The sequence below is a fragment of the Chrysoperla carnea genome, chromosome 1 (assembly GCF_905475395.1).
Source record: "Chrysoperla carnea chromosome 1, inChrCarn1.1, whole genome shotgun sequence".
In the NCBI taxonomy this organism is placed as follows: Eukaryota; Metazoa; Arthropoda; class Insecta; order Neuroptera; family Chrysopidae; genus Chrysoperla; species Chrysoperla carnea.
Window position 1 is genome coordinate 102723408 of NC_058337.1, and position 26360 is coordinate 102749767.

The following is a 26360-nucleotide window of genomic DNA, read 5'->3' on the forward strand; positions in this document are numbered from 1 at the left end:
TAAATTATGTTATATTGTTATATTGTTATTAAAAATGAAAAGAAGAAAAAAAAGTCATTAAAGAAATACATGCATCTTTGGTAATTGAATTTTTATTGTTCATTTTTAAAATTATTTTTAATAAAAATATTAGAAGATTTTCTAATAAATAATGAAGAGTTAATTACTCTGTTCCAACATGGCCATAAATATAATCGAATTCATATTTCGCACAAAATATTTTTTAAATATTATATATAAAATAAATAAAATGCCTATTATTGAATATTTTTTGGATAAAAATACTTAATTAATGGCTGCGTTTAACGAATAAAATATTTTTTCATCGCGAGTAAGCACTAAGTAAAGTAGCAGCCAGAACTTAGAAAGCATGCTTACTTTTTACGGTTTTATATCGTATACGTAATACTACTATATTGCCAACAGAGTGAGAAGTACGGGCGTAAACGTCAGCATCGCAGTGCAGACGATATTTCCATCTCACTCTGATGACGTAGAACCGTGATCATTTTGCGCATGCGTGAAGTATTCGTGGCACGATTAAAGTACAAAATACTTGTTATCTGTACGCTTGTTTTCGCCGGTCTCTCTTATACAGGAACATACGACGCTGGCCGCTATAGCAGGTATAAATTCATTCGATGGTAATAAATATTTTGAGATCACTTTCTGTAAAGCAAATCATCATTTAAAATTCAATCACATTTCAATGGCTGACATTATTTTTAAGAACTACTATCAATGTAAAATTTATTTATTAAGTCAACAAAGAAATTAAATAATGTGATTAAAAATATCCCTGATCTGTCATTTGATAACAGGTTTCGATGATATTTTTATCGATTATAATATTTATACCTTTCTTAGAACTCTTTGAGATAAGCAAAATATAATAAATAGATGTTTTCGGCATTTTATTTATTTTTCATGATAACAAGGACAATTAGTATACACAAGAAACTGGTAAAACAATGTTCAGCCTAATTAAAAAAGTAAGGTTAAGTCTTTCTCACAGCAACTCATCCTTCGTCTTTAGCCTGTTGTCTAAAATGAGTTATCTTGAACCTAACCTAATCTAACCTAAGTGCAAATATTAAATAAGCAAAAAACGGGGACTTCGATTTGATTTGTTTTTTCGTCAGATATAATGATTTCAGCTATTTTTGTTCAAATATCACTATTATAAAATAATCAGTAATATTTTAAGCACAGTGATTCAAATTTTCAATATCTTGAAAACGAATAAGATACCGAAATATTTGGTTCCGTTGTATATTACATATATTAACAAATTCGAACAAAATTTTCATCAGACCTTTTCTCTTAAGAAATGATAACGTTCTCATAATGCCCATAACAAATTTTCTAAACTCAAAAGTTTTAGTATTTCAAAATATTTTCAGTTTCATTCCAAAGAAAATTAAATCGCAAGTTATTACAATGAAATAATTTAAATTCCACTTGGTCACTAATTTATTATCTAGTCTTTATTAGAAAATCTTCTAAAGGTGTCTTTTCTTGAGTATTTCAAACGAACATGTCCATATTTTAACGATTTGTATGGATTTAAGAAAAATCTTATTGATTTAAAAGACATCTTGTTCATATTTTTATATTTTATACATCATGCAATTAGATAATATACTACTTAATTTAATAATTATAATACTTACTGAATTAATTTTTAATTCCAAGTTGAATACATTGTTTGGTTTTTTTAAAATGAAGTTTTTGTTTAAATATTATTTCCATACCCTAATTCATAAGCCCATCAATCATTTTCAAAGTGAATACTCAAGAGAAACAAGAAGAAAAGTTAATGCCATGATAAGTCTTCCCCAAAGTCCAATTTCATATCACGGGTAAAATGTTAATTTAATGTGAAAGATTTATAAAACAAAATTTCAAAGCCCCAATTTCTATAAGTTGCAGAGCATGTTATGAAGTGTTTTTTTAAATTTATACAAGGTGCTTTGTAGTTATGTTGCTTTGCAATATTTCTTTCGGTCATCGTCAGTCAGTGGATTAATCATTAGGCGGAGATTGGCAACTGCCTAGGAGTCCCAGGGAAAAGGGAAATTCAAAAGAGAAAACAACAAATTTGTAGGGCACCAAGCTGATTTACGAAGAAAAAAAGGTGGAAAAGGCAAATTTGTACGAGAAGAGGCGCACATAGAAAGGGGCGTGAAGTTGATTTATGTAGACTAAAAAAACAAAAACAGAAATTTGCATGAAAAGGCGCCACAATTTACGGAAACTAAAAAACCGACTGCGACAATTGTTTTTCCCCTCGTCTCCGGCATGAGTTAATCCGACCCTGTTCATCGTTGCTCTGTTCTAACGTGAGCTATGTTCTACTAGAATAATGTTAGAAATTATAAATTTTATTTTACGGATTATACTTTCTATTATTTATACCTGAAAATCATTATGTACTGTAATTTGTTCAATATGCTTTACTTCTTTGAAACGATGCTAAAAGGGTTTTTTATTCGCTAATGACACTTCTAGTAACATATTTCCTAAATAATATATTTTTAAGTATGAGTTGGTTTCCTTTAAGTACGAGTAAATGTTAATATGTTATGCATATACATTTTATCGATAATTATTTCCGACATTTACTCGGTAGAAATGATGAACATTATAAGAAAATTTTGCGAAATCTTATCGTTGTTACAAAACATACAGAGGAATATTTTTCAGAAAACTGTATAGAAGATTCAATTTTTACACTTCCGAAGGAGTTCAGCTTTGCAGGTAAGGTGAGCAAGATTAAATTTTTTGGATTCTGAGGACGTCATAATGTAATAAAATTCGATTTTTTTGATAAGACAGGCAAATTTGATTCGATCTTATTATAATTTTTTTGAAACCCACTAATTTTGGGTAATTGTTTTCAGCTATGATATCAGTGTTTCGCTAGCTATCGCTTAAGTGCTTAATTCCGGGACCAGGACTCCACATTTTTTAAACCTATTAGAGCTAGGTTAATTTTAATCACAAATTTGAAAAGGATGACCCAAATTTTGTAGGATTACATACTTAGTTTATCAAAATTGGATAAAATTTGAATGTGATAGAGCAAAATTAATTTTTTTGGATTCTAATGACGTCATATAGTTAAAAAATTCGATTTTTTTGATAACACAGACAAATTTGATCCGATCTTATTTTAATATTTTTTGAAAACCACTATTTTCGGGTCATTCTTTTCAGCTATGATGTCAGTTTTTCGTTAGCTATCACTTATTTGCTTAATTCCGGGACCAGGAGTCCACATTCTTGAAACCTATTAGAGCTACGTTAATTTTGATGATAATAATGATTCTGACTCGCAGTTTAATTATTTGACGCTGATTTAATTACAAGTGATTTTTTATGGCTAATCGAAGGGATAAGCATCAAAGTATAAATAGAAGAGCTGATTATGAATAGTATAAATAGAAGAGCTGATAATTGGCAACCTTATCTTCCCGATACATATAAGGCGCAACCTAAATACTTGCCAACGGCGCTATATACACTCATTACGATCCTGTAAGAAACATTAGGGATACTATTTTATACAAATTATAAAGTCCAAATAATTTTTTTGTTTTTTTTAAGTATTTTTTCCTTTATTGTTTATTCAAAATTACAATATGTAGCCACGAAACATTTATGCTAATTGCTTAAACTATAAGTTTAGTTTTTTTTGTTTTTATTTTTATTTGAAATAAATACTTTTTTTATTTTGTTTTGTTGAGAGTGATGATATTTTTGACCAATAAAAGTTTTTATAACTCAAAAATTTTTCAAGTATTTGCCATGATCGATAGATTAATTTCAACTAATATCTCCGTGTGGATGTTTCATTTTTGTTTTGTATGAGTAACATCAAACATGTATTTTGAATTTTTTTTTTTTAAATTATTAATTTGTTTTTTTTTTCTTTGAAAATAACTTAATCTATGCACAATTATTAATATTAGAATTATATTAATAGATAAATTTAAATGAGTTTGTTTTGTTTCTTTAGTTTACATCTACACGACGTATGATTTCTAAATCAATATATTTCATAATTATTATTTATAAAGTAATACTTCACATGTTCATTCACATTTTCAACACATTAGCAGATTCACTGAAAACGCTTCATGTTTTCGAAATAAGAGCTGTATATTTAAAAACGGTCACTATGAATTCAGATGTGCACCTTTCGGCTTTACTAACGTTGAACACACCTTACCTAGTTTCTATTTTTCCAAATCCATTTCGTTCTATATCGAAAATATGTGAAAATTTTTCATAAACCTAAAAATATGTTAGACTGAGAACCGGCATGTGAAGTATTCTTAGTTCAAAACATTTTATTTGAATGTAATCTAATTGTATTTTCAATTAATAAAATGTTTTGAACACATTATTGTGTGAACGTTTTTTGTTTTTTTAAATACCCTGCGTATTTTATCAGGATAAATAAAGTTTTAAATATGAAATGTGTTTTTTTATACAAGTATCTATACACGACCATTTCATCATTATTTAAAAATATTTTTTTTAACTATTTGTACACAAAAGCTGAGTGGAAATATTTTTTTTTTCATTTTTTATAATTTTTCTTTTTTGTAAATTAAACGAGAATTATAAACATCTTTTTCATATTTTTGTGCAAAAGGCGGTTTTTCTTTTTAAAGGATTTGTTTTTATACTTTTTTTAAATTTACGTTTTTTTGTGCAGTGAAAAATGAGTGATTTTTTTTATAAGAGTCAAGTGCATTGTAAAATTTGTTTATAATATACACAAAAATAACATACAGAACGATATGAATATCGTTTGTAAGTACTTTATAATTATTTGATTGTAAATCAAATAATTATTTAAGTAATGTAGCTAAGCAAGTTCCAGACCATCGCATCTACATTACTTAGATTTTTTTATTCTATTCAATTATACAGTCCTCCACATTAGTAATGCTTTTATTGATATTTTAAATATATAAAAGCACATAATATGGTCGTACGTGGTACTACCATGAAATTGTATCTCAAAATCAATAAAATGTGCTAATGAAATAATTGATTTTTTAATTCTAATTAAAAATCTAAGTGTGGCATTGGTTTCCATTAGTGACTATTTTTAATCGTAAGGAGATATACACAATGATTTTGTAGATGTAAAAAAGATGGCAATTAAGTTCGATTGTATATCCTCAAAAAAATCATCATGTGCATTCAATCCTTCGAAGGTTTGGTAGTACAACAGTATCGTTTAACGTTTTATTTTGATGGTAACACTATTGATTTGGTTTTGTGTGTGGTCTCTCCTATTTAATAATTATGTTCATTATTGAATAATCACTACTATGAGTATTCAAACATAACTAAAAATATAATAATTATTTAAAGGACGGAAATGTTCGTAAGATTATGACGTGATGTGTATTATTTATTATTATTTGTTTTGCTAATTAATATCCAATATGTAAAGTCTAATAGCTACCACAACTAAAATTATAAGTGTTACTCTTAAATTCTTGAATTGAGCACAATTTTAGCTATCTAGACAAGCCTTGTTTTTTTAAAATTGGTCGAAAGATGTTCAGTTCGATCTCTTCATACAAAAAAGTACTCTTTTGCATACTAATTGCAATGAATAAACGAAATTACAATTTTGTTTTCATTTATCAAGATTTCCTGCATAAATTCTCAAATATAAAAAAACACTAATAATTTTAAATGTGACAGTTTTCCAACTAGTAACGTAAGAAGGAAAAATATTCAAAGCTCATATTTATTTAAATGTATTCGCAATTATAAAACTATTTAATATTTAAAAAAATATAACTATTAATTAAAATATGATTCTTTATACTTTTTAATATTTTTTGTTCTATAAACAAATCCATGATGACGTACGTGTGATATTTTAAATTTTTTTAAAAGATGTGAACAAAAATATGAAAAACATGAAATAGATAAATACATGCGTTGAATAGATGATTCAAAAAATAACTTTTTTTCTTATAATTTTGAATCAACACCAACTTTATTGATTTAGAAATAAAATACAAAAAAAAATATTTAAAAATAAATATACCGAAGAGTAGTTGGGGATGCATGGTTTATTAAAACTAACCAACTTCAAAAAATACATAACACTGACAAATAATTTTTAAAGAAACGATCCTCATGCTTTTATCATCTAAACTTTTACTGTATGACTTAATTTTGTCGCTGGTTTAAGTATTCTCAAGATATTTAGAGAAGTTTAAGTATCACGACAAATTAAGAGTGTTTCATTAAAAAATTATTTATTTCAGATGTTTTATCTTTTTAAATCGGTTACTTTTTTGTTAAGAAATTCAAGATGAAGTATGTATAAATGTGATAGAAAGTTTCATGAAAATGATGGAATGTGGAATGCAAAAATGTGTGGTATTAAAATGTAATGTTTCGCGATTCTTTTTAAAGTATATTTTATATTTAATCAAAATAAATATTAAAAAAACAAATATTTAATATAAAAAAAACAAGCTGCTGGCTATCTGCTGCCATTTTGTAAACATAATTATAAAAAAATTATTCTTCATGTTTGAATAATTTTTTTTTTTCAAAACAAAAATTTTTAAAAATAAAATAAAATACGATACGACTTACAATTTAATAATAATGTCTTAAAAGTAGTTAATAAATTAATTATAAATGTTATTTCAATTATTTAAAGCAATTATTTAATTTTAATTAAACAAAAATTAAAAGCTGAACTAAACTTTGGTTGTTTTGTTTTATTTCTTTTCAAATTTCGTAGTAAAAATCTATGAAAACATCGAAATATCAAAAAAAAAAATTAATAAAAAATAACTTGAGATTCAAATAATACTAGAGCAAACTATTATGTAGATAATATCAAGCGTGATTTTATCACCAGAATATCCAATTTAATACGAAAACGTGTTTAAACTGAATCAAACTGGAGATAAAATGATGTTCGATATTACGCCTGCTTTCTAGAATGCCTTAAAAATACGTAAGTGTAATACACATTCGAGTACAATTGTTTGTTTAGCTGCTCAAAATGCTCATTTTTTATCATCACAAATTGTTACATCGCGCCTTACATGTTTATTTTTTTCTATACTATTTTATTTATTTATTATATAAATATACATATACAGAATGATTATATTTTAATCATTTTCTGTATATTTATGTTATATAAATGGCTCTTCTACGATCTTCTATATTTTTTTTTATATATAAATATTATGTACTTTTGTTATATGTGTGGTATGGTACAAAGGTTCTTTATTTTTTATTTAAATTTAAGAAGGGGGATTTCGGATTTATATATATAATTTTGATTTGTTCATTTTTTTTATCTCAGCACAACTCTCAACTTTTTTTTTATTAATTATTATTATTATTTTTTTAAACAAATTAGTCAACAATAAAAAAAATAATAAATATGGCACATAATGGATAAAAAATTAAAATTATTAAAAAAAAAAAAATTATTATAAACTAGGTAAGTACACAAAACTAATAATATTTATTAAATTTCATCAAATTATTGATTGGAATGTAACTAATGAATAAAATAAATATGGCAAATGGTATTTTTACTAAAATAAATAGGGCTGTTTATATCCGACTACGATAAGTCAAGATAATGTATGTCTTTTTTAATTTTTTAGTAATACCGATTTTTCTACGTATTTAAAAAGGTTCGAATTTATTTGATACCAACATTTTAAAATGATGAATACCAGACGTTCAAACTTTATGAATTATCTATGTCAGAAGATTTTCAAACAGTCGGATATTTTTCTGATTGTTTTAAGTGATTTATTGTGCTGAGATTTAATTATTATCATATTTTTATCAAATTATATAATATATAATAAAAATGATATATTATACATATTAAGTTGTCTTCATATTTCTAAAAAAATATCATAGAAATATAAAGCTACAAAATTTGCATGATAATTTCTTTTTTTATTAAAAGCTTATAACTAGTGTTAATGTTCCGAAAAGAAAAGATTAAAAATGATATTTTTCACACATCATGTGGAACACAAAGCTTAAATATATTTATTATATAAAATATAAAGCTAAACATTTTTTTTTTTTTTACTTATTTGTTTTTTTTTTTCTACACAATTAGAGTATAGGGTATTCATCATAACCTAGAAAATAAAGAAAATAAAAATAAATAAATATAAAGAAAAAGTTGTAAATATTCTACAAGAATAAAAAGGGAAGGAAAAATTTCAATTAAATTAATCGCCATTTTGAAAATGTCTTTTAATAATTATTTTGTAATAATTTTATTTAAAATCTTCACTCTTTAATCGTGTTTTTTTTTTTATACATTAAAAATAAACGAAATGATGTCATGTTTAATTTGTTTGAATCGATTAGCTAAATTTTGTACTTAAATATTAATTTTATTTATTACTCTGGTTTTTGTATGTACAAAAGAATCAATCATCTTTAAATAAGACATCATTTTCACTTATTTAATATTCAATACCAAAAGAAGAGTGAAAAGCGGAGAAAATATATAAATATATAGCAAGATAAAGAGAATTATATGTATTATGATGTATAAAGATAAATATATAGATCTAAGAGAACTGGAGCAAAGATGAGTCTTCTATATGCATAAGCTTCCTCTATGTTTTTAGCATATATAAAAACATGCTCAAATAGAAACTTTGAAGGCTCTTTCTTGCTTAAATTACCCCTAAATATTTATTACCTACAAAAGCAGAATATAATAATTATTTTTAAAGTTATTATTATTATTTTATGAATATTTTTTTTTTTATAAAATGAATTTTTTTTAAAGCTTTTATACTTACATTACAAATTTTAAACAACATGATAATAATTTCAAATATTTATCAGTATTTGAGAACATGATCATAACTTGACAAAATGGCGACAGATTTAATGAATATTAAAAACAAAAAACAGTAAATAACTAACCTCGTTCTATACAATTAAACATTAATAATATACAAATATGTTATATTATTGTTGTTGTTTGTTGGTTGTTGTTTTGTTGTTTGTATACAAATTATTTTAATTTTTTTTTTTTAGAATTTATTAATTAAATATTTTTTTAAATTAAAAATTTTTTAATTTTTGTTTGTGTTTTATTCTTTCACTTCAAAATATTTATATGTTGGATTTTCATAACCATTAATTTGCATATTAGCTACATGTCGTTCTTCAGGTGTTGCTGCCTGATCTACTTCCACAAAACCATGTGCATGTGGATGACGAGCGGCCCGTCGTCTAGCTGCAACGGCAACACCAGCTACGGCGGCTGCCATTAATGCTAGACCAGCGAATGCTAATGTGAAGTAAACACTGCGACCACTTTCGTGATGACCATATACTTCTCGTCGCACAGAATATGACTGAAATAATACCAAATAATTAATTTTCAGAATAAAATTTTTAAATTGTCATAAATATGTTGAGATTTTATTAAGATCATATGGAATTATTTCGTTTAATTGGTTGCTAAATTCGAAGTGCTTTGTAGGAAATAATCGAAGGAATGAAATAATGGAATACATTCTCCCAATTCGGTAAGAATTCCGGCAATTCTCTTATGTTTAAGCCATGAAACAAGGTAAGTCATCTCTTACTTTGCAGTTTACAGATCTAATATATTGTGTAAACATTAGTTCTCTTTTACCCCCTATCTTAGAGATAGGTTAGGTTAGGTTAGGTTATATTATATAGAGCCCATTGTGATACCATATATGTGTTTTACCCACCTTCACGCTGATAATTTCATTTATCAGCTCCTCAATTTCAGAGGCTGAGTGCACCTCCTTCATGCATATACCATGCACAACACCAGCCTATCACAACTATTAATTAAATTAATTTTGTTGCGACGGCGGGCAACAATCTAAGAGCTAAAATGCGTCAAATCTTTTATATTAGAGCTATATTGAACTAGTGGAAGTATTCACAGCTCACTTTGTTGGGACAAAAATAGAGCCAACAAATTATGATAACGATTAATGTGTTAATAAAAACTAAATTCCTAGACTTGTTTTCTTTCTAATTCAACTGGTCGGATTAATACATTATTTCTTAATAACATACCGGTTCATGACTGATATCATGTCGCATTGCATGTGCAACTCGTACAATCTCTTGATGTTCAATTGCCGCAGACGCTTCTTCAACAGCTCTTTGCACAGCAGCGTCATCTACATAAGCTGTATGTGTTTCTGTTGATTTTTCAGTGCCATTCTAAAACAAAAAGTAATAATTAATATCCATAAAACAAGTAAATTAATTTTAAACTTACTTCAGATAAAGTTGAAGATGACTGTGTTGATGAGAAGGTTTGTTGATCAATTTCATATTCCATATCATCGGCATCATCAAAATCGGTGATTTTCTTACCTAGAACAGCTTCGACACGTTTCTTTTCATCATGTTGTATTTCATTACGTTCCTTTTTCCTTTGTTCTTTACGTTGTTGTTCCTGTATTCTTTGTTGTTTGCGTTCTAATTGTTTATTTACAATATCCATACGATATTTATCTAATAATGCAGCTTCAGCTTCGGGTGTTAATGCTAACAATGAGCCAGGAGTATCATCTTTCGAACGTAATGCTTGTATGTAATCAGTCATTAATTGTCCAATTTTATTGTTTAATTCTGGAATACGTTGTAACATTTGCATACTTTGATTCACTGTATGATCGACGTCGGTTAAACGTTCTAATATTCGTGGTTGTTCGCGTGATGCAGCTTCAATGCTTGATGCTAATAAATGACGATAATGTGCTATAGCGTGAGCACGATCTTTGTGTAATGCACGCAATAATTTTTGTAAACATTTTTGTACTTTATGTGTCTGGAAAATTTAAAAATGAATATTAAGTAATTAAAAATAATATAAAAGTAAAGAAAACAAAGAGAAGAGGTATAGAATTGGACAATCAAACTATTAGAAACAAAATCTTAGACTGGCCGATATATGAGCATAGAATCAAGCTTGTTATCTTCTGCCTAAAAACTGTTTCGAACATCCCATGCCCCTAACTGGTGTCAAAAAAAAAGACTCTTACATTTGGATTGTGTTCATTTAATGCATGTGTATAACATTGCATTGCTTCTTTTTTCCGTTGATTGATATGCGCTAGAACACGTTGTTGATGCATAGCAGCTAATTGTCGTTTCTCCGCATCAGCTTCATCTTCCAAAGTTTGCACAGTCTGTTGGAATCGTCGTGTCATACGAGCTTTAAATGCATCTGCTGCATTTATATCTAATGCACGCATATCTTGGTATCGTTCTTCTAAATCAGACCAATTTTTCATAACTTTTGTTACTTTTTCCCGGTGTGTTTCTTCTAAACGTTCTTGGGCTTGTTTATAACTTTCATGTTCAATTCTTGGATCGAAATGTGTGAAATATGGATCTGGTGTTGGTATTGGCGTACTTTTTTCTGTTGTGGTTGTCGTGGTTGATGGAGTAGTGGTTGTAGTTGTAGTAGTTGAAGTTGTCGTTGATGAAGTTGTGGAAGATGATGTTTGTTTTGTTGAAGCTCCACCTACAACATTTTTGTTATTTGAAGGAGTCACGTAATCTGTATCGTTTTCATCATAATAATCGTCTTCGTCGTCATCATCATCTTCGTCGGTATTGTTATTATCTCCTGCATTTGGATCATCAGCAAATTCACGATCATCAGATAAATCATCATCTAAATCAGTATCATCAACATCATCTTGATCTTGATCTGATTCTAATGAATCATCGGTAGGTGCAACAGCCATTGCTGCAAATGGTGAATTTTTCATACTTGACACGTCAATGACTTTCTTTGATTTCATATTATCTGGAAAATTAAATTTTATTAGAAATTTTCTTACACAGTAAAAACAAGGAAAAAGCAAAAAGAGAATGATTTCTCTCTTTTAACTCATTTACTATACGTTTGATCTCGGTCGAAAGAAAACTTCAAATTGAATCTTTTCTACGCTATTGTTTCACTTTGAGTCTCCAAGATATTTTTCAAAGTATTGGCGGAATATATTCGAAATTTATCGCCTAAACCCATCGTTTGTACGTTGTTTTTTTTTTGTAAAGGGAGGACTAAAGAATAAAAATCGCTTCTCTCGTTCGAAAACTCAAGGACTTATTTAGTTTAAGTCTCATGGATAAATTTGTAAAAAATATAGACACTAACTAGTAAAGCTATTAAATTTTTAAGAGAGTTAGAACAAATTTTTTCACCTTTGAAATGTTTTGGACAGCATACAAATTCCACACCACTAAACAATGAAATTCCACATGGTAACAACATTGCAAACGATCGTAACTGCAGACCACGTTCATTACAAGCTGCACCAGCTGTTCCATTCCAACGTGAGAATGGCCAACATCGTGTAGCATTATGTACATGATCAAATGCACAACCTTCGGGTACTAATAACGCATCAGATTGGAATGGCCCCTCCAAGCATCGGAACGGTTTGATCCAACGTTGTGTTTTGCATTTTCCACGTGCTTGGTCATTATTACTTGCACCAGATCGACACCAATTACTCACTTTCATGTAATGACTACTTTCAACAATATTTGTAATGTCTCGTTTTGGATATACCTAAATGAAGTTAATTAATTACATAAATTTACTTAATTTTGATTAAAAAATAATAAAAACTACATACTTTTTTACAAAAATCTAAAATCATCATTTTTTCTTTTGGACATATTGGTTTTGATGTTAAATCAGTTTGCCAATGTCCCTGTTCAGTCATGTATTGTGAATGGAAATATTCAGGTCCTTGTGGTCCAGAATCACACATTACAGCTACTTGTGGCTCAAAATGTAGCATTGCTGGACTACCAATTGCTCCAACACTATCTAAACTACTGTCTGTTGCATATGTTATCTAAAAACAAAAAAGACATTTTCAAAAATTATATCAAACTGCTAGATAAACTTTGAAGTAACTTTATAAAACGTTTTTACATAAAAGTTTTAGTTAGTTAACTCATTTATATTTATAGTTGTTTAATAAAGTTTAGAATTTTGGTGATGGGATTTATAATGTCTCAGAATAATTATGTATTTGAATTTTCCGGTTGAAACACTCTTTTCTATAACAACCTTTATGACGTCAATGTTATTCTATAAATATAACAACATCCTCTTGCTTTTAATTTTATTGAAGAAGGGTTAAAGATACAAATTACAAACGATATTCTTAACAAGCATCATTAATTACTTTTAATTTTTTCATCGATAAATATACAGTTTATTCGCGATTTACAATACAGTGGCGTATGATTGTATTGGTCGGATTATAAACGAGGAGGGCCTTGTAATTCGACAAATTATTAAAAAATGGCAACTTCGTGATACGATCAAGTTAAAGTCTGTTCAAACATGCATTGTTGAATATTTTTCGTATAAAGGTGCATTGTATGTATTTGTTATATTCATGCCGGATTACAGGGCCCATTAGTCAGGGATCGGATTAAAGAGCTTTATGTACGTTTAACTGTAGAATCGATTATAAACATTAGGCGTTCCAAAAACGTTGAGAAATTCTAAGTTATTCAGAATTCTTAAGACTTTTTCAGAGTTTCTAAGAAATATTAAGGCTTATTCTTTCTTCAAATATTTTTTCCACCAGATCCAAAAAAGGTATATTTGTAAATGACAAATTGCTACCAGGGCGGCATTAAGCACAAAAACATATTAAAAATTCTTTTTAATATATATAACAAATTGTCTTCTTAATTTTTCTTATTTTGAAGACAACGTTTAATCCCATTCAGGCCATTCTAGAAGATATATGCTAGACACTTTCTTTGTAAAAGGAGTAGTCTTACTAAAATTTTCTAAAAGACATCGAAAAAACAGTCAAATTAAAGCATGAAGTAGAGAACGCTAGCCTGTAAGTGGATGCGATATGCGAAGCGAGAGAGAAGACTGCCAGTTGGTTCCCCCGTGTCCTTATCTAATACATATACTTATACTTACTAATTCATGTATAATAAGTATATAATATGTCCATATGATTATGACAAGGACACAGGGGAACTAACTTCTCTCTCATTCATTATATCGCATCCACTTACAGGCTAGCAAATTCCTCGCGTTCTCTATGTATAATATTCTATGGATTAAAGAATCAAATAAGCATATGAGCTTTGACATTTACAAATGTTATGTTAAGCCCTATCTTCTAGAAAAAGTCGTCTTCCCAGATGAGGTTGAGATCTAAATTTATAATGTTTCCGCTAACTTTGACTTTCCCTATCTTCATGTAAAATCGTAAAATCTTCCTTAAATTCATATAACGACTCTTTTGAATATACAGATTTCCATGATTAACCGTACTTTGACTGTCTAGTATCATGTCAATTATTTATATTAGGAGCATCACGTTAAGAAAAATTCAGTGTCACATTTTGTGACCCTCTCGATAATTAATAATAAGCATACTACAAATCTCGTTACGTAAGCTGACCACGAATTTATATTTGTTTTTTTACACAATATCGCTTTAACGAATAAAGCTAATTAAAGGCTACATAAGCTTTATAAAATATTTTTCTATGTATTTCTAGGAACTTCGGATGCAATCAAGTTTTATTTCATTGAAAGTATCGATCGATGAAAAAACGAATTACACGTAGTAGGTATACAAAGAGGAATGGGTTTATTTTGATCCTGTAAATAACATAGAGGTGTTTAGTCATTTTTTTAATTTATAATCAGGCTGGTTTATAAGTTGATATAGTATTAATTGTTTCTTTGACACGTGTGGATGATATGGCGAGTAACAACTAGTCTGGCCTATACATTTCTGTTCTGTTACACATGCATATACAATAATAATTGTATTGTTATATGATATTGACTTGTGTCTCCTAGTCGCGTCTGTTTGATTTTGATCGTCATCAACTTATAGACGTTCTAACTAATACAATTTAAATATAATAATAAATTTACAATCAATGTTCAATAGAATATAACGAACGCCCACTTATTTTATTCATTTCATTCGATTTCTATTCAATAATCAGAACTTCAATTTATTCCACATAACTATATTAAAGATCTAAAAATATCGATTCTTTATATGTACAGTCAAACCTGGGTAAGTGAGAACTGGATGAGTGAGAAAACTCTATAAGTGTGAGTAATAGCCAGGACCCGTCATTTTAGGCTTCTAAAACCTATATTAGCGAGAAAAAGAAACTCCTGTAAGAGAGAGTCGTTTTTCCCTCATGGACCTCCGTAAGTGAGATTGCTACTTATCTATACCTCTAAAGGCGACAGTCGAGCTTTATTTATTTATATCATTTAGGAGGAATTATAGCTACAATAAAAATATATACGTATACATACATAAAAGACTTGTTATTGTTGCGTACCTCTATAAGAGAGAAACGCTAACCATGTACTTGCATTAGCGAGAAACTCTGGTTAGTGAGAAACCTCTATAAGCGAGAACGAGATTGTGCTCCCTTGAACGCTTATCCAGGTTTGACTGTATATATATTATAGAGAAGCACACTATAGACCACAAACTCATGCTGAAATTTTTCGAATTCAATGACCCACCAGGAATCATGTTGGGAAAAAATGCCCCTAAGCACCATGGTCGAAGTTTTGCTAGGTACAAGTGAGATTATGAATGTCACACCCCTTGGTGTCTCACCCCTGCACCACCAAATATGTACCGCGTTGCTGTATACTAACTCTGCATAAGTATCCGAAGCGATTAATATAAATACCGTACAGAAATAAACATGTAGGACTTCGGAAATTGATGGGATGTAGGACTTCGGATTTATCTTTTCTTTTAAATTTAGATTAATACATCTATGGCTGAAATTCGTTTCTTTGTATTTACTTTTGAATATTTATACTTTAATCCTCAAAGAACAAGGAGAATAAATTTCTTAAAACCATCTATTTTTCTAAAACAAATTACCACAAATTATCTAAGAGCCCCCAGTTTTCGATTTTGTAGTTGTCTTAGTTCTAAATTCTATTTTTTTCAGAGGACACATCGTTTTGCTGATCTTTCTGACCTCTGACTATTTAGGATCTACACCGGATTAAAAAACTCGTACTTTTTATTATCAAATTGTTATTTGAGTTCTTAAGAAAATTAGATCACGATAAAAATAAGCAAATAACATTTAAAATATCCACATGCAATCAAAGTTATTTATCTGTAAATATATACCCAAAGCTCGTCCAAGGTAAATGGATATCCTATATGTAGTACTTATATTTTATATAATAATAAATCAATTCGATTTAATTAAATTTTGTCTATAAATTATATATTTAATTAATTGATTGTAAAACGGATCTTCTGCTAAATTACTAAGTAAGTACTTGTAATTTATATCTTTCTTATATATTGTCATTGAAACTTAATTGGTACTAAATCAAATGTTATTTAAATAAATACATTGTTTAGATATATAGAGCAAGGATTTTGATGATTACATAAAATCTCAAAATATGTACCAAAATACATGAATATAATAAAATGGAGCAATGCAAAAATATAATGCAGATGTTGATGAGAGTTAGGCGTATAAATATCCTATTGATAAGAAACATGGCTATCCTTTTGTAAGTGAAACAGTAATCTCATTCTATAAGGACTACCTTCAGAGTTGGATTATTCATAAATCAAAGTAGGCAAGTGTCTACAGATGCGAAGTTTACAAAGAGGCACGCGCTTGGAAGTTTTTAAACAGACATCAAATTAATTGTCTTAATAAATATGCAAAAAATTTCAGTCCGTTGATATTGACATTTGACGTATGACAGTCCAATTCATATAATTTCTGCAGAAAGGGAAAATTTTAACTTCAAAAGAGACGAGAAGTGTACAGCAATTTTGCAATACATTTTCGTTTTTAAGCAATTTTATCAGTTTGAACACTGAAGAAGTTCAAAATAAAGCAAACTTGTTAGTAAAGTTTTGGTGATTCAGAAAAATATTTATCCATCTTATGTTCTTATTTAACAACGATAGCCAGAGTCTGAAAACTGCCCTAAATAACCAACGTGATTTTACAGGTTCTAAGAAATAAGGAACTTGAATCTAAGGAACTGAAAAAAAATCTTTAGTGATAGAGTTATATTAAGAGGCGCGCAAATTTTTTTTATAATGCCTATGAGCGCTAATCTTGAAAATTGGATAAAAATTACAGACATCTTAAATATGCATACTACGATATTTATGATTATTTCGGAATCTGAACTCGGAAAAGCTATACCTACCTCAAAATTCATATTGTCAGTTACCAACATGTTTTTTTTTTTATCTTAAACTAAATTATATTAGTTTATGTCTAATATTTTTAGAAACATGCATATTTTTTATTCGTATAATCCAATCGGGATTAATTTTTGAAGAAATTGGTGAAGATGTATATAATATAATATACCAACAATAAAAAATTTTATTCGGTTATTCTTTGATGATTGTCACCAGGTGAGTTGTTAAATTTGTAAATCTTGGAAGAATACTAGCCTTGTATTGTACTTGCACATCTTTATAGCTGTTCTCTTTAGGGAATTAATGTCGCAAAATGACATTAGAATGTCGAAAGAAAACTAACATATATGAGTTTCTTGGAAATACAAGTTCCATGGACTAAAACTGTGCATTGTGTAAAGACACAATACATAAGAATCCTACCCCTAACAATATATAATCTTAAATTAACCATAAGGTGTGAATATCCTTATTTAATACAGGATATCCGTTTATAAGATTATATAACATAGGTAGGTATACTATCATATGTGTAACGTAACTTTATACGATATTAATATGGTGCACCTAAATATAATTTTAAGATCTTATTGTGATAGATAACAGAGATACACTTAGGTAAATATTATTTTTTAATTACTATATATAATCATTTTAATATAAGAAAATATTTCTTAATCAACAAAAAATATATTATTCTATTTATATAATATATCATATGTACACAACGCATGCGCAATTACACCATAGCTCCATGATTGTCATTTATTTTTTAGGTATATATTATTTAATTTTTTTAACCTTTAAATGAGTATAATTTTATTTACTTTTTCTTAATTTAAAGTCTCTAAATATAATTAGCAAGTTCCTTTATTACAACATTTACATAAAAATCATCTTGTGAATTCCTAATATGGTTCCGAAAACTTCTAAGCAAAATTGTTTTTAGTTATATTATTCGATTTCTTAGAGAATCTAATTACTGCGAGGCAGTGAATATAAATTTTTTCAATCTTGCGAGCATATTAGTTTCAAAGCACGTTTTATCGAATAAGATAAAAGTTTTTTGTCATACTAATTTCGATAAGAAGCCTTTTTAAATATGTATATAGATTGAGAAAAAGGATAGAAATTCCTAAAAAATGGAAAACTTAGGGACAAAAATTGTAGAAAATCGAACAAATAATTGAAGTGACCTTGTATTTTACCTTGACCTTCAAGTTCAAGGTAATTTAAAAACAACACATGTCCATAGCTGATTAGGCATACAGGAGCACTTAACAAGAGAAGGTTTTCTTTATAAAATAACAAACATCTTTGGTTCATTTCGAACATCTAATAAATTCGACAGAAATTGAATTTAATTTTTGTAAAAATATACCTATGTATAATAATTAAAAAAACTTTTTCCTAATAGTCCAAGATATAAAGGTCGAACTTTACGACTTTGTATGTCGAGGCCAAATATAAAGTCATTCTAAATTCCTCATTTACTTTACTCTAGTTTCTCTCTCTACAATTTTTCGTCTAATTTCCAATATTTTCAGTTGTTTTCATATTTTCCCCCAGTCCTGTATAATAATAGCTTTCATAAGTATTGATTGAATTACCCATTGGCAATTCATTTTACGTTTCAAAGGATGCAAAATTTGAAAATGAAACAAAGAAGTTTCCGTACGAAAACATTCTCGAATGTAGTGGATTCCTTAATAACACTGCCTGGCCAGTCTTAATATTATAGCGACTTATTACGTCAATATAAAGTTTTTAGTATTTTCTGGAATCAGCAATCAAAATGCGAGGATTTTTGGATAGTCATATTTCATTATGTCTACTCATAAAATTATACACATTACATAATTAATAAACGTTCGTACATCCATTTTTAAGGTATGTGAACGACAGATTGGAAGTATAAAGAAGTTAATATTTTAAATAGCAGCAACATTTCCGTTCGATTTAATTTAACTTTCAATACATGTATTAATTCGCTTTTGCAAAATATTTATAACAGTTTTATTAGTATCTTAAACGTTTTCAGTTTAGGACCTTTCTCAATAAGAATTAACTAAAATTGTAAGTTGCTAGTTCATAAATAATTGTTAGAAACCAAAAAACCTTGGTATACCCGAAAAGAAAACATGGGTTAATTCTCAGTTTGACGTTTAATTGCCATCGAAGCATTCATTATATGCATTTTTGAAAATCATTGGTGAACAAATATTATCATGAGACAAACTTTTAAAGTACCTAAAACCTAAAAACGCATCCAAAAATTGAATTTTAATAAAATTAGTGACATGTTACGTTTACTATAGTTTCTTATGCTGTTGCAACTTTACAACTAAAGGGATTAATTTTCTTATCGGAGATTTCCATGAATAAATCTTTGTTTTCGAAAAATATTGTAGAATTTCAAATGAATGAACATACATAGAAATAATATTTAGTGTTGTTCGCAGTATGACGTTATCAGAACTGCAGCTTATTAAAAAATTATGTAATTATGATTGAAAATAAAAGGCGACTTTTATACAACAATGCAATACATTAACTGATTATTGACTATTTTATTTCAAGTATAAAATTTATTTTTATAAATAATAAATGAATATTAAAGTGATGTAAATTGCCTATATATGTGGTTTATACTTCCATACAGAGTGTTGATTATAAACAATACTCGGCAAATGTTCTACCAGATTAAATAGTCACCCATTTTGCTTATTCTGTTTGTATAATTCGCAACTAAGTGTTAATGAGCTAGAATTCCAGAAACATAGCCTTCGAAAGTTTGTCAATTATAAATAACAGCGCGATTAATTGCAGGGATAATAATAAAGTAACTTTCTATGTTTGTGAAAGTTTTCCGAAATTTTTCTTAACGAAGTCTAGACGAATTCATTTTCTCTGTCAGTGTCCAGCTCTTGCCAGGAGGAGATGGCTCATTTGAGCCAGACTTTCTTTGACGACCTCTCCGACCTGAAGTCCGTTGACTTCAAAGCACTCCTGCAAATTCTAAAACAGCTCCAAATGAGTATCACTTTTCGCTATCACAACGGAACCTATGCTCTAAGTGTGTCCCATCTCAGGAAAGTCCCTCTAACTTAACCTTACCTAACTCCAGATGAATGTCAGCACAGGTCCCATATATAATTTGACCGAAAAATTTGTTGAGTTTGCACTATGACAATGAAGCGTCTCACAAATCGTTATTTTAATCAAATTTTTGAAAAAACAGTCACGGCTAGTATAGAACGATATTCACTGAAGTCTCGAAGTGCCCACAGTGTGTGAAGAAATTGCGCGAACTCTGAAGTGATAAAACTCTTGGACAATTGTGACAGTATGAACGAAATGAACAGACAAAACGTACTAGATTTAAATTTTATATTTTTTTAACAGCCATTGTGAACAGACGAAACAGACAAAATGTGCTAGATTTACTTAACATAATCATCAGATTAAGTGAATTTATATACATAGTTTAATCTGATTAAGGTGGCCACCAGAGGGTAGATTACCATTCAAGTCAACCTTTTAGTCACTAGGTCTATTTATAGTTCTTTTGAGAACTGATAATAGAAAATTCAGCAGCTATATAACTCAGTGTGGGATCTAAATGGACTTTTGTTTTCCCCTAGGCGTATGATTCTTGTAGGTAAGTGGGTTTAAGGGCAGGTTTGACAATTCCAACACTTACGCAGAGACCAGAGGTCCATTGTGATACTCCATATGTATTTTACCTCCTTTTTGGTTGATTTTAGATTCTCAATTATTTTGAGCCCATCATATAAATTAATTTTTTGCTGTGACGGTGATAATCGAACTCGCTACTCTAGGCATAGGTAACGCGTACGAAATTGGTTACGCAACTGATACTAGAGTTGGATTATTCGTATAAAAAAAGGTACTCCTGTACTGGTTTTATCATCGAAATTTGATTTAAATTAATCAATTTTGACCTTTTCGAACACATAAGATGTAGATAATAAACATTAATTGTATTAAAAACATTAAAATTACGAGAAGAATAAAAAATAATAATTTATGAAAGTAAATGAACAATGAATAAAAGAAAAGTCATCAAGCATTAACTCTACTTTCGACTTGTCGAGTTGGTCAGATAGCGAAAACCACGAGTGGTAGTACCTAATATAATGGTTAGAATGTGTCTTTTCAGTTTGAATTTCTTGATATAGTATTTTGTAGTACCTGTCTCTACTTATTATTTTATTGCACGAAATAGTAATTTTAATTCCTACAATTCATAAGTTTAAGGTAGTACGATCGCCAAGGCAAGTTTAGACTTGCGGTTGGAATCATTTGTACCTTATTTACAACTTTGATGGTAAATTTTGTTATAACTTCAATCTTCGATATCTACCTTGGTTTTCGAAATATCGAAAGCTAAATAATTAAACACAATTTTCGATATTTTTAAAATTACTCCAGATATTGAAAAATTTTATGCTTACTTTTCGTTTTATATTGTTTTAACTTTAATTTCAATAGTTTCTTTTTTAATTTCCATCGACTAGTTTTGGAGAAATCTATGAAAACATATCATCAATCTACCGTTTTCCCATAAGACAAATGTTAGTCCAACTTCATAAAAAAAAACAAGCCTTTTATCCAAAATTACCAGGGTGCTCATACATCCTTAAGGATGTACAAAACTTAATATACGTATAATTTTAAATATTATTGTGCAAGTTAATATAATTCTAATGCTCTTATCACGATTAAATATCACCCTCATTGTAACAAGATACATCACTCTTGATTTCCAAGAATTATTATTCTGAGCCAGGCTGTATGAATATCATAGTTCTTGCCAAGAAATGTCTCAAACTATTAGGTACTTCTGTTATATTGGTTAACTGACTGACTGACTCACTAACAATGAAAATCGATTGTTAGTTGTGACTCATTGAATATTTAAAAAAAATAATAATATTATATATTATGTAGGTACATATAAATATTATTATGCACGCCATTTTTTTTTTTAATAATTTATAATCGAATTCTAAAAATTATGTATTCAATTCATGTTTTTTATTATTTTGAGAGGGACAATACCTAACAGTCAGTCGATGGATATCGGTATATTACTTTGTAGTGTGCTGTTGTGTCATGTTTATAAAATAAATCTTCTATACCTGCCCCTTACTATAAAGTTTGTGGTATATGATTAGGTGTACAAGTTGTGTGGTAATTTTTATCTCATATTAATATTTCCTTTGTTTTATTCACCCTTAACTGACATCGTCAATATGGTTTTAGCGATGCTCAGTTATTGGTCTTCCATGACGTCCAGCAAAAAGTATTTGTACTACTCGATACTTTCGTTAAGATTCCTAGTTGTTGTCGATAGATACTTTTACATATACTCAACTCTTGTGTAAATATTTTAGAGAAAAGACTTAAAAAGAGAGTTTTTCAGAATAGTAAGAATTAGTAAGCCTTTTGGTCAAATTATTTCTACAAAGGATTACTTTCAACAGTTGCTTCTTCTTTACTTTATGCAAATGTGGACATATTTAGAACGTAAATGTGGATTTATTTGAGAACGATATTGATGTTGGAGTAAAGAAAAAAACTTGTTTCCCAAATTGCTATACCATCTTAAAGGTTTTTTTAACGTTATATAGGATCAAATCATCGACTAAATCATTCATCAGTTCTTTCCATAAATTGCGATTTAAGAAAGGTTGTAACTCCTTTATGTAATGAGCAAATGAAGGAATTTGTAGCATAAAATGCAAAAAGGATGTTTTATAATTTATATATCATAACTACACAAAACATGTCAATTTATTTTGCAATAATATTGTGCAGTTATTTTATTGTCAAATTTTTTTCCTATCACTAAAGAAAAAAGTTTTTTGAGAAAATGACAATTAGTTGGTTAATAAGGCAGGCCCCTAAGTAGTATTATCCAAAGGCCCCGCAAATTCACGATTCTCTGTCCCCCTGAAAGGTTTATTTCCACAATTGACATCATTGTTGTAAAGTTACATCTTACTGGCTTCTGCTTGAGAAAACTTTTATTAATTTCACATTGCATACAAGATTGACAATTTAAAAAATAAAACCATGTGAAATATTACTTAAGCCTTTTTACGCCGGAAATTCTAGATGTTTTATTTCGTTTAGTTCCGAAATTTCACATTTATTTTTATTTAATCGAAAATAGTACTTGATACACAATGGTATCGATGGTTTAAAATTTATACTTTTATACACATCGATTACACTTTCCGATATTTTGGAAGTTTTATGAAGCGCTAATTTTCGCACTTCATCATTAAATATAATGATATTATTAGATTCCTCAATATTCCTTAAAAATAATTAATTGTAAGCTGAAATTTAAGAGACGTAAAGTCCTTAGCCTTAACCAATCAACAGTGTAGAAGTAAATTTTATAATTCAGTATAAATGCGATGGAAAATAGTCTTAGCATCGATTGTCCGCCAATTATGTATTTATATAATTATTCACTATACTGCTCAGATTTCTTAAAAGTTCTGCATACCCCAATTACATATTTTTGCAATAAACAGAGTGGTAAACTAACTGGTCTCATAAAATTCCTTGGCTGATTTGATGGTACTCCATGGGACTCCAAAATAGGTACTCCATTAACTTCAAATTTCGATAAAATACTGTACTCTGGTAAATCGAACTCAACAACACAACATATCGAAAGAATTAACCATCAATTTCAATATTTCAGAAAACATTATCATTTTCCCGTACTGCGAATGAAACTCCTTGTCTATTCCCTAACATACAGATTCTTTAAGTTCTGACATGTCCAGATTTTCAAAAGTTTACAAGTCTCTTTCCACGCTGAATAAATACATGAATTTATGATCCGAGAAAGAATTACAGCTCTTAGACGTATTACTTTTTCAAATTGAACCATGTTTTTCGAATTTTTTAGAAGGATCACATTCGTTTATTTTTATACAGTTTCATAACACGCAGAACCAAAATACATATTAACACGCAACCGAGCATAATTTACAGGAAGTCACAACTCAATTCCCGTATTTTCACAAATATGCAATAATTCTGTTAATATGCGTTAACATCAATTCTTGCAGCTGCCAAGACTTAGTTTGCAGCAATGAATAAATATGAGTTTGTACTTTTATTACTTAATCTACAATGTTCACGACTTTTTTATTAAGTAAATTCAAAAGCATTCCATGGTTCTTTAAAAAAAGAATATCTTATATTAAAGTATAAAACTAAATTCAGTTCGAAATTGTCAACTCGCTAGTAGAATTGTCCACGTGCAAATTGGTTGCTACCCAAGTTTCAAATTATATCTTCAGATAAAATATTATCAATTATTTTGGACGTTTTCCAACGAATTATTGAATAATTCCCTATTATTCCAGTAACTACTTTTTCAGAATTTATAGACTTTTCCTACTATATTACATAATTTTTTCTTTCTATATGAATTATTTTATGATTGAAAATGGCACAATATTTTAACGGAGTTAATTTATATAGATAGAAACTTTAAAATATAATATTATAATACTTTTATGATGTTCCTTTACATCCGCCATATTCAGTTAAGAACGATGTCAAATATCCCATGACACATGGAACATCAATATTAAATCTAACGACTTTTAAAATATCAAAATTGCTTTTCCAATTTGGGACCTATATTTCTAAAAGCATACTACATACTAATTAATTGCATATTTTTATCATTCATTTTTGTTTGTTGTTGTCTAATAATAATAATAAATATTAATTTATCTATTAATTATTTAAAAAAAAAAATAGAAATTATAATTTTATCGAAAATAAATAGGTAATAATTTGTCAATATTTTCTATATTTCGATGATTATATAAAATGTATGGAAAAAAAATCAATATTTTAATTAGAATAACAGGTGAAATATATACAAATAGTTTGATATAAAATAATAAGCTAGTGAGCTATAAAATAAAACGCAACAACAAAATCGATCGGAGCTAATAACCTTAAGAGTTAGTCATCATTCCTTTCATCCATATCATACATAACATTTGTGTATTTGTATAAGAGATAAGATATTAAAAGAGCTATATATACGACTACTAGAAATATAATATTTTAGGAGACATAAAGGTGCCATAAACCCAATGAAACCAGTGCTATCCAACTTTTAAATGAAATACACAACAATAAATACATAGGTAATCTAATTGCTATACCTTTTGAATGATAATGTTATTATTACAGAGGTAAGCAAAGGTAAATTATAAAAATAAATGACAAAAAAAAATAAAGGAACAAAGTAGGTAATTTAAGGAGCAGGTGGGTAATGGATATTTACAGGTCAGGTGTGTGTTAGTACAAAGTAAATAAAAGAAAGCATAAAAGATAAAATAAATAATTTTTTTTATTAAAAATGAAATTAAATGTTAAATAAAAAAAAAAAGATTGTATATATAATAATAATAGTGTGATTATTTTAAAAATCAATGTTCTAACGTCGGCTCACTACACTAATATAAGAGTGGTATCATGGCCGAAATTATTATATATACATACATACGATATTTAAATGATATATTTTATAGTAAATTTTTTGAAATTGATACAAAAATAATTAATATTAAATACCTGAATATTGCAAAATATTTGAATATACACATAAAGCACCCAAAAACCGGTTGAAAAACGTAACATTTTGAATTTTTTTTTATTTATTCGAGTGTATTTTAGTAGTAACACACAAGAGAAACACAGTTAACTCTTACAATGGGAGTTGTCAGACTGCACCAAACTGCAGCGCTATTATCGACAATCCTCTTTACCACTACTCTATAACGAATACGACTGTCGACTGCTCGACTATACTATACTGAATACTCACCGTACGGAGTGAGACCAAATGTGAGACTTTATTCAATAGTATATATAATATTGTTTTCTGTATAATACAATATCTATGTATCATTATAGACCAAATACCAGCAATGATGAGCCATCTTTAACTTATTTTTCTTCTCCTTGACCTATTGGTTAAAC

At 28.4% G+C, this 26360-nt stretch overlaps 1 protein-coding gene across 1 annotated transcript; it reads right to left on the minus strand.

Annotated features, from left to right (window-relative positions):
* Positions 1 to 9151: 9151 nt before the first annotated feature.
* LOC123290781 (amyloid-beta-like protein) lies at positions 9152 to 26195 on the minus strand. Its single transcript, XM_044871105.1, has 7 exons — positions 25953 to 26195; positions 12708 to 12932; positions 12271 to 12640; positions 11100 to 11872; positions 10331 to 10885; positions 10123 to 10272; positions 9152 to 9419 (listed from the first exon to the last, which is right to left on the minus strand). The coding sequence occupies exons 1-7, from the start codon at positions 26016 to 26018 to the stop codon at positions 9153 to 9155; spliced, it is 2406 nt and encodes an 801-aa protein (XP_044727040.1). The 5' UTR covers positions 26019 to 26195; the 3' UTR covers position 9152.
* Positions 26196 to 26360: the final 165 nt, after the last annotated feature.

Coding starts and splice junctions, on each gene's coding strand:
- LOC123290781 (XM_044871105.1), bottom strand. CDS start 26,018: ATGTTACGTTTTTCAACCGGTTTTTGGGTGCTTTATGTGTATATTCAA. Junction 12,933..25,952: donor AAATATTTTGCAATATTCAG/GTATTTAATATT, acceptor TTTTGTTTTTAG/ATAACATATGCAACAGACAG. Junction 10,886..11,099: donor TAAATGAACACAATCCAAAT/GTAAGAGTCTTT, acceptor TAAATTTTCCAG/ACACATAAAGTACAAAAATG.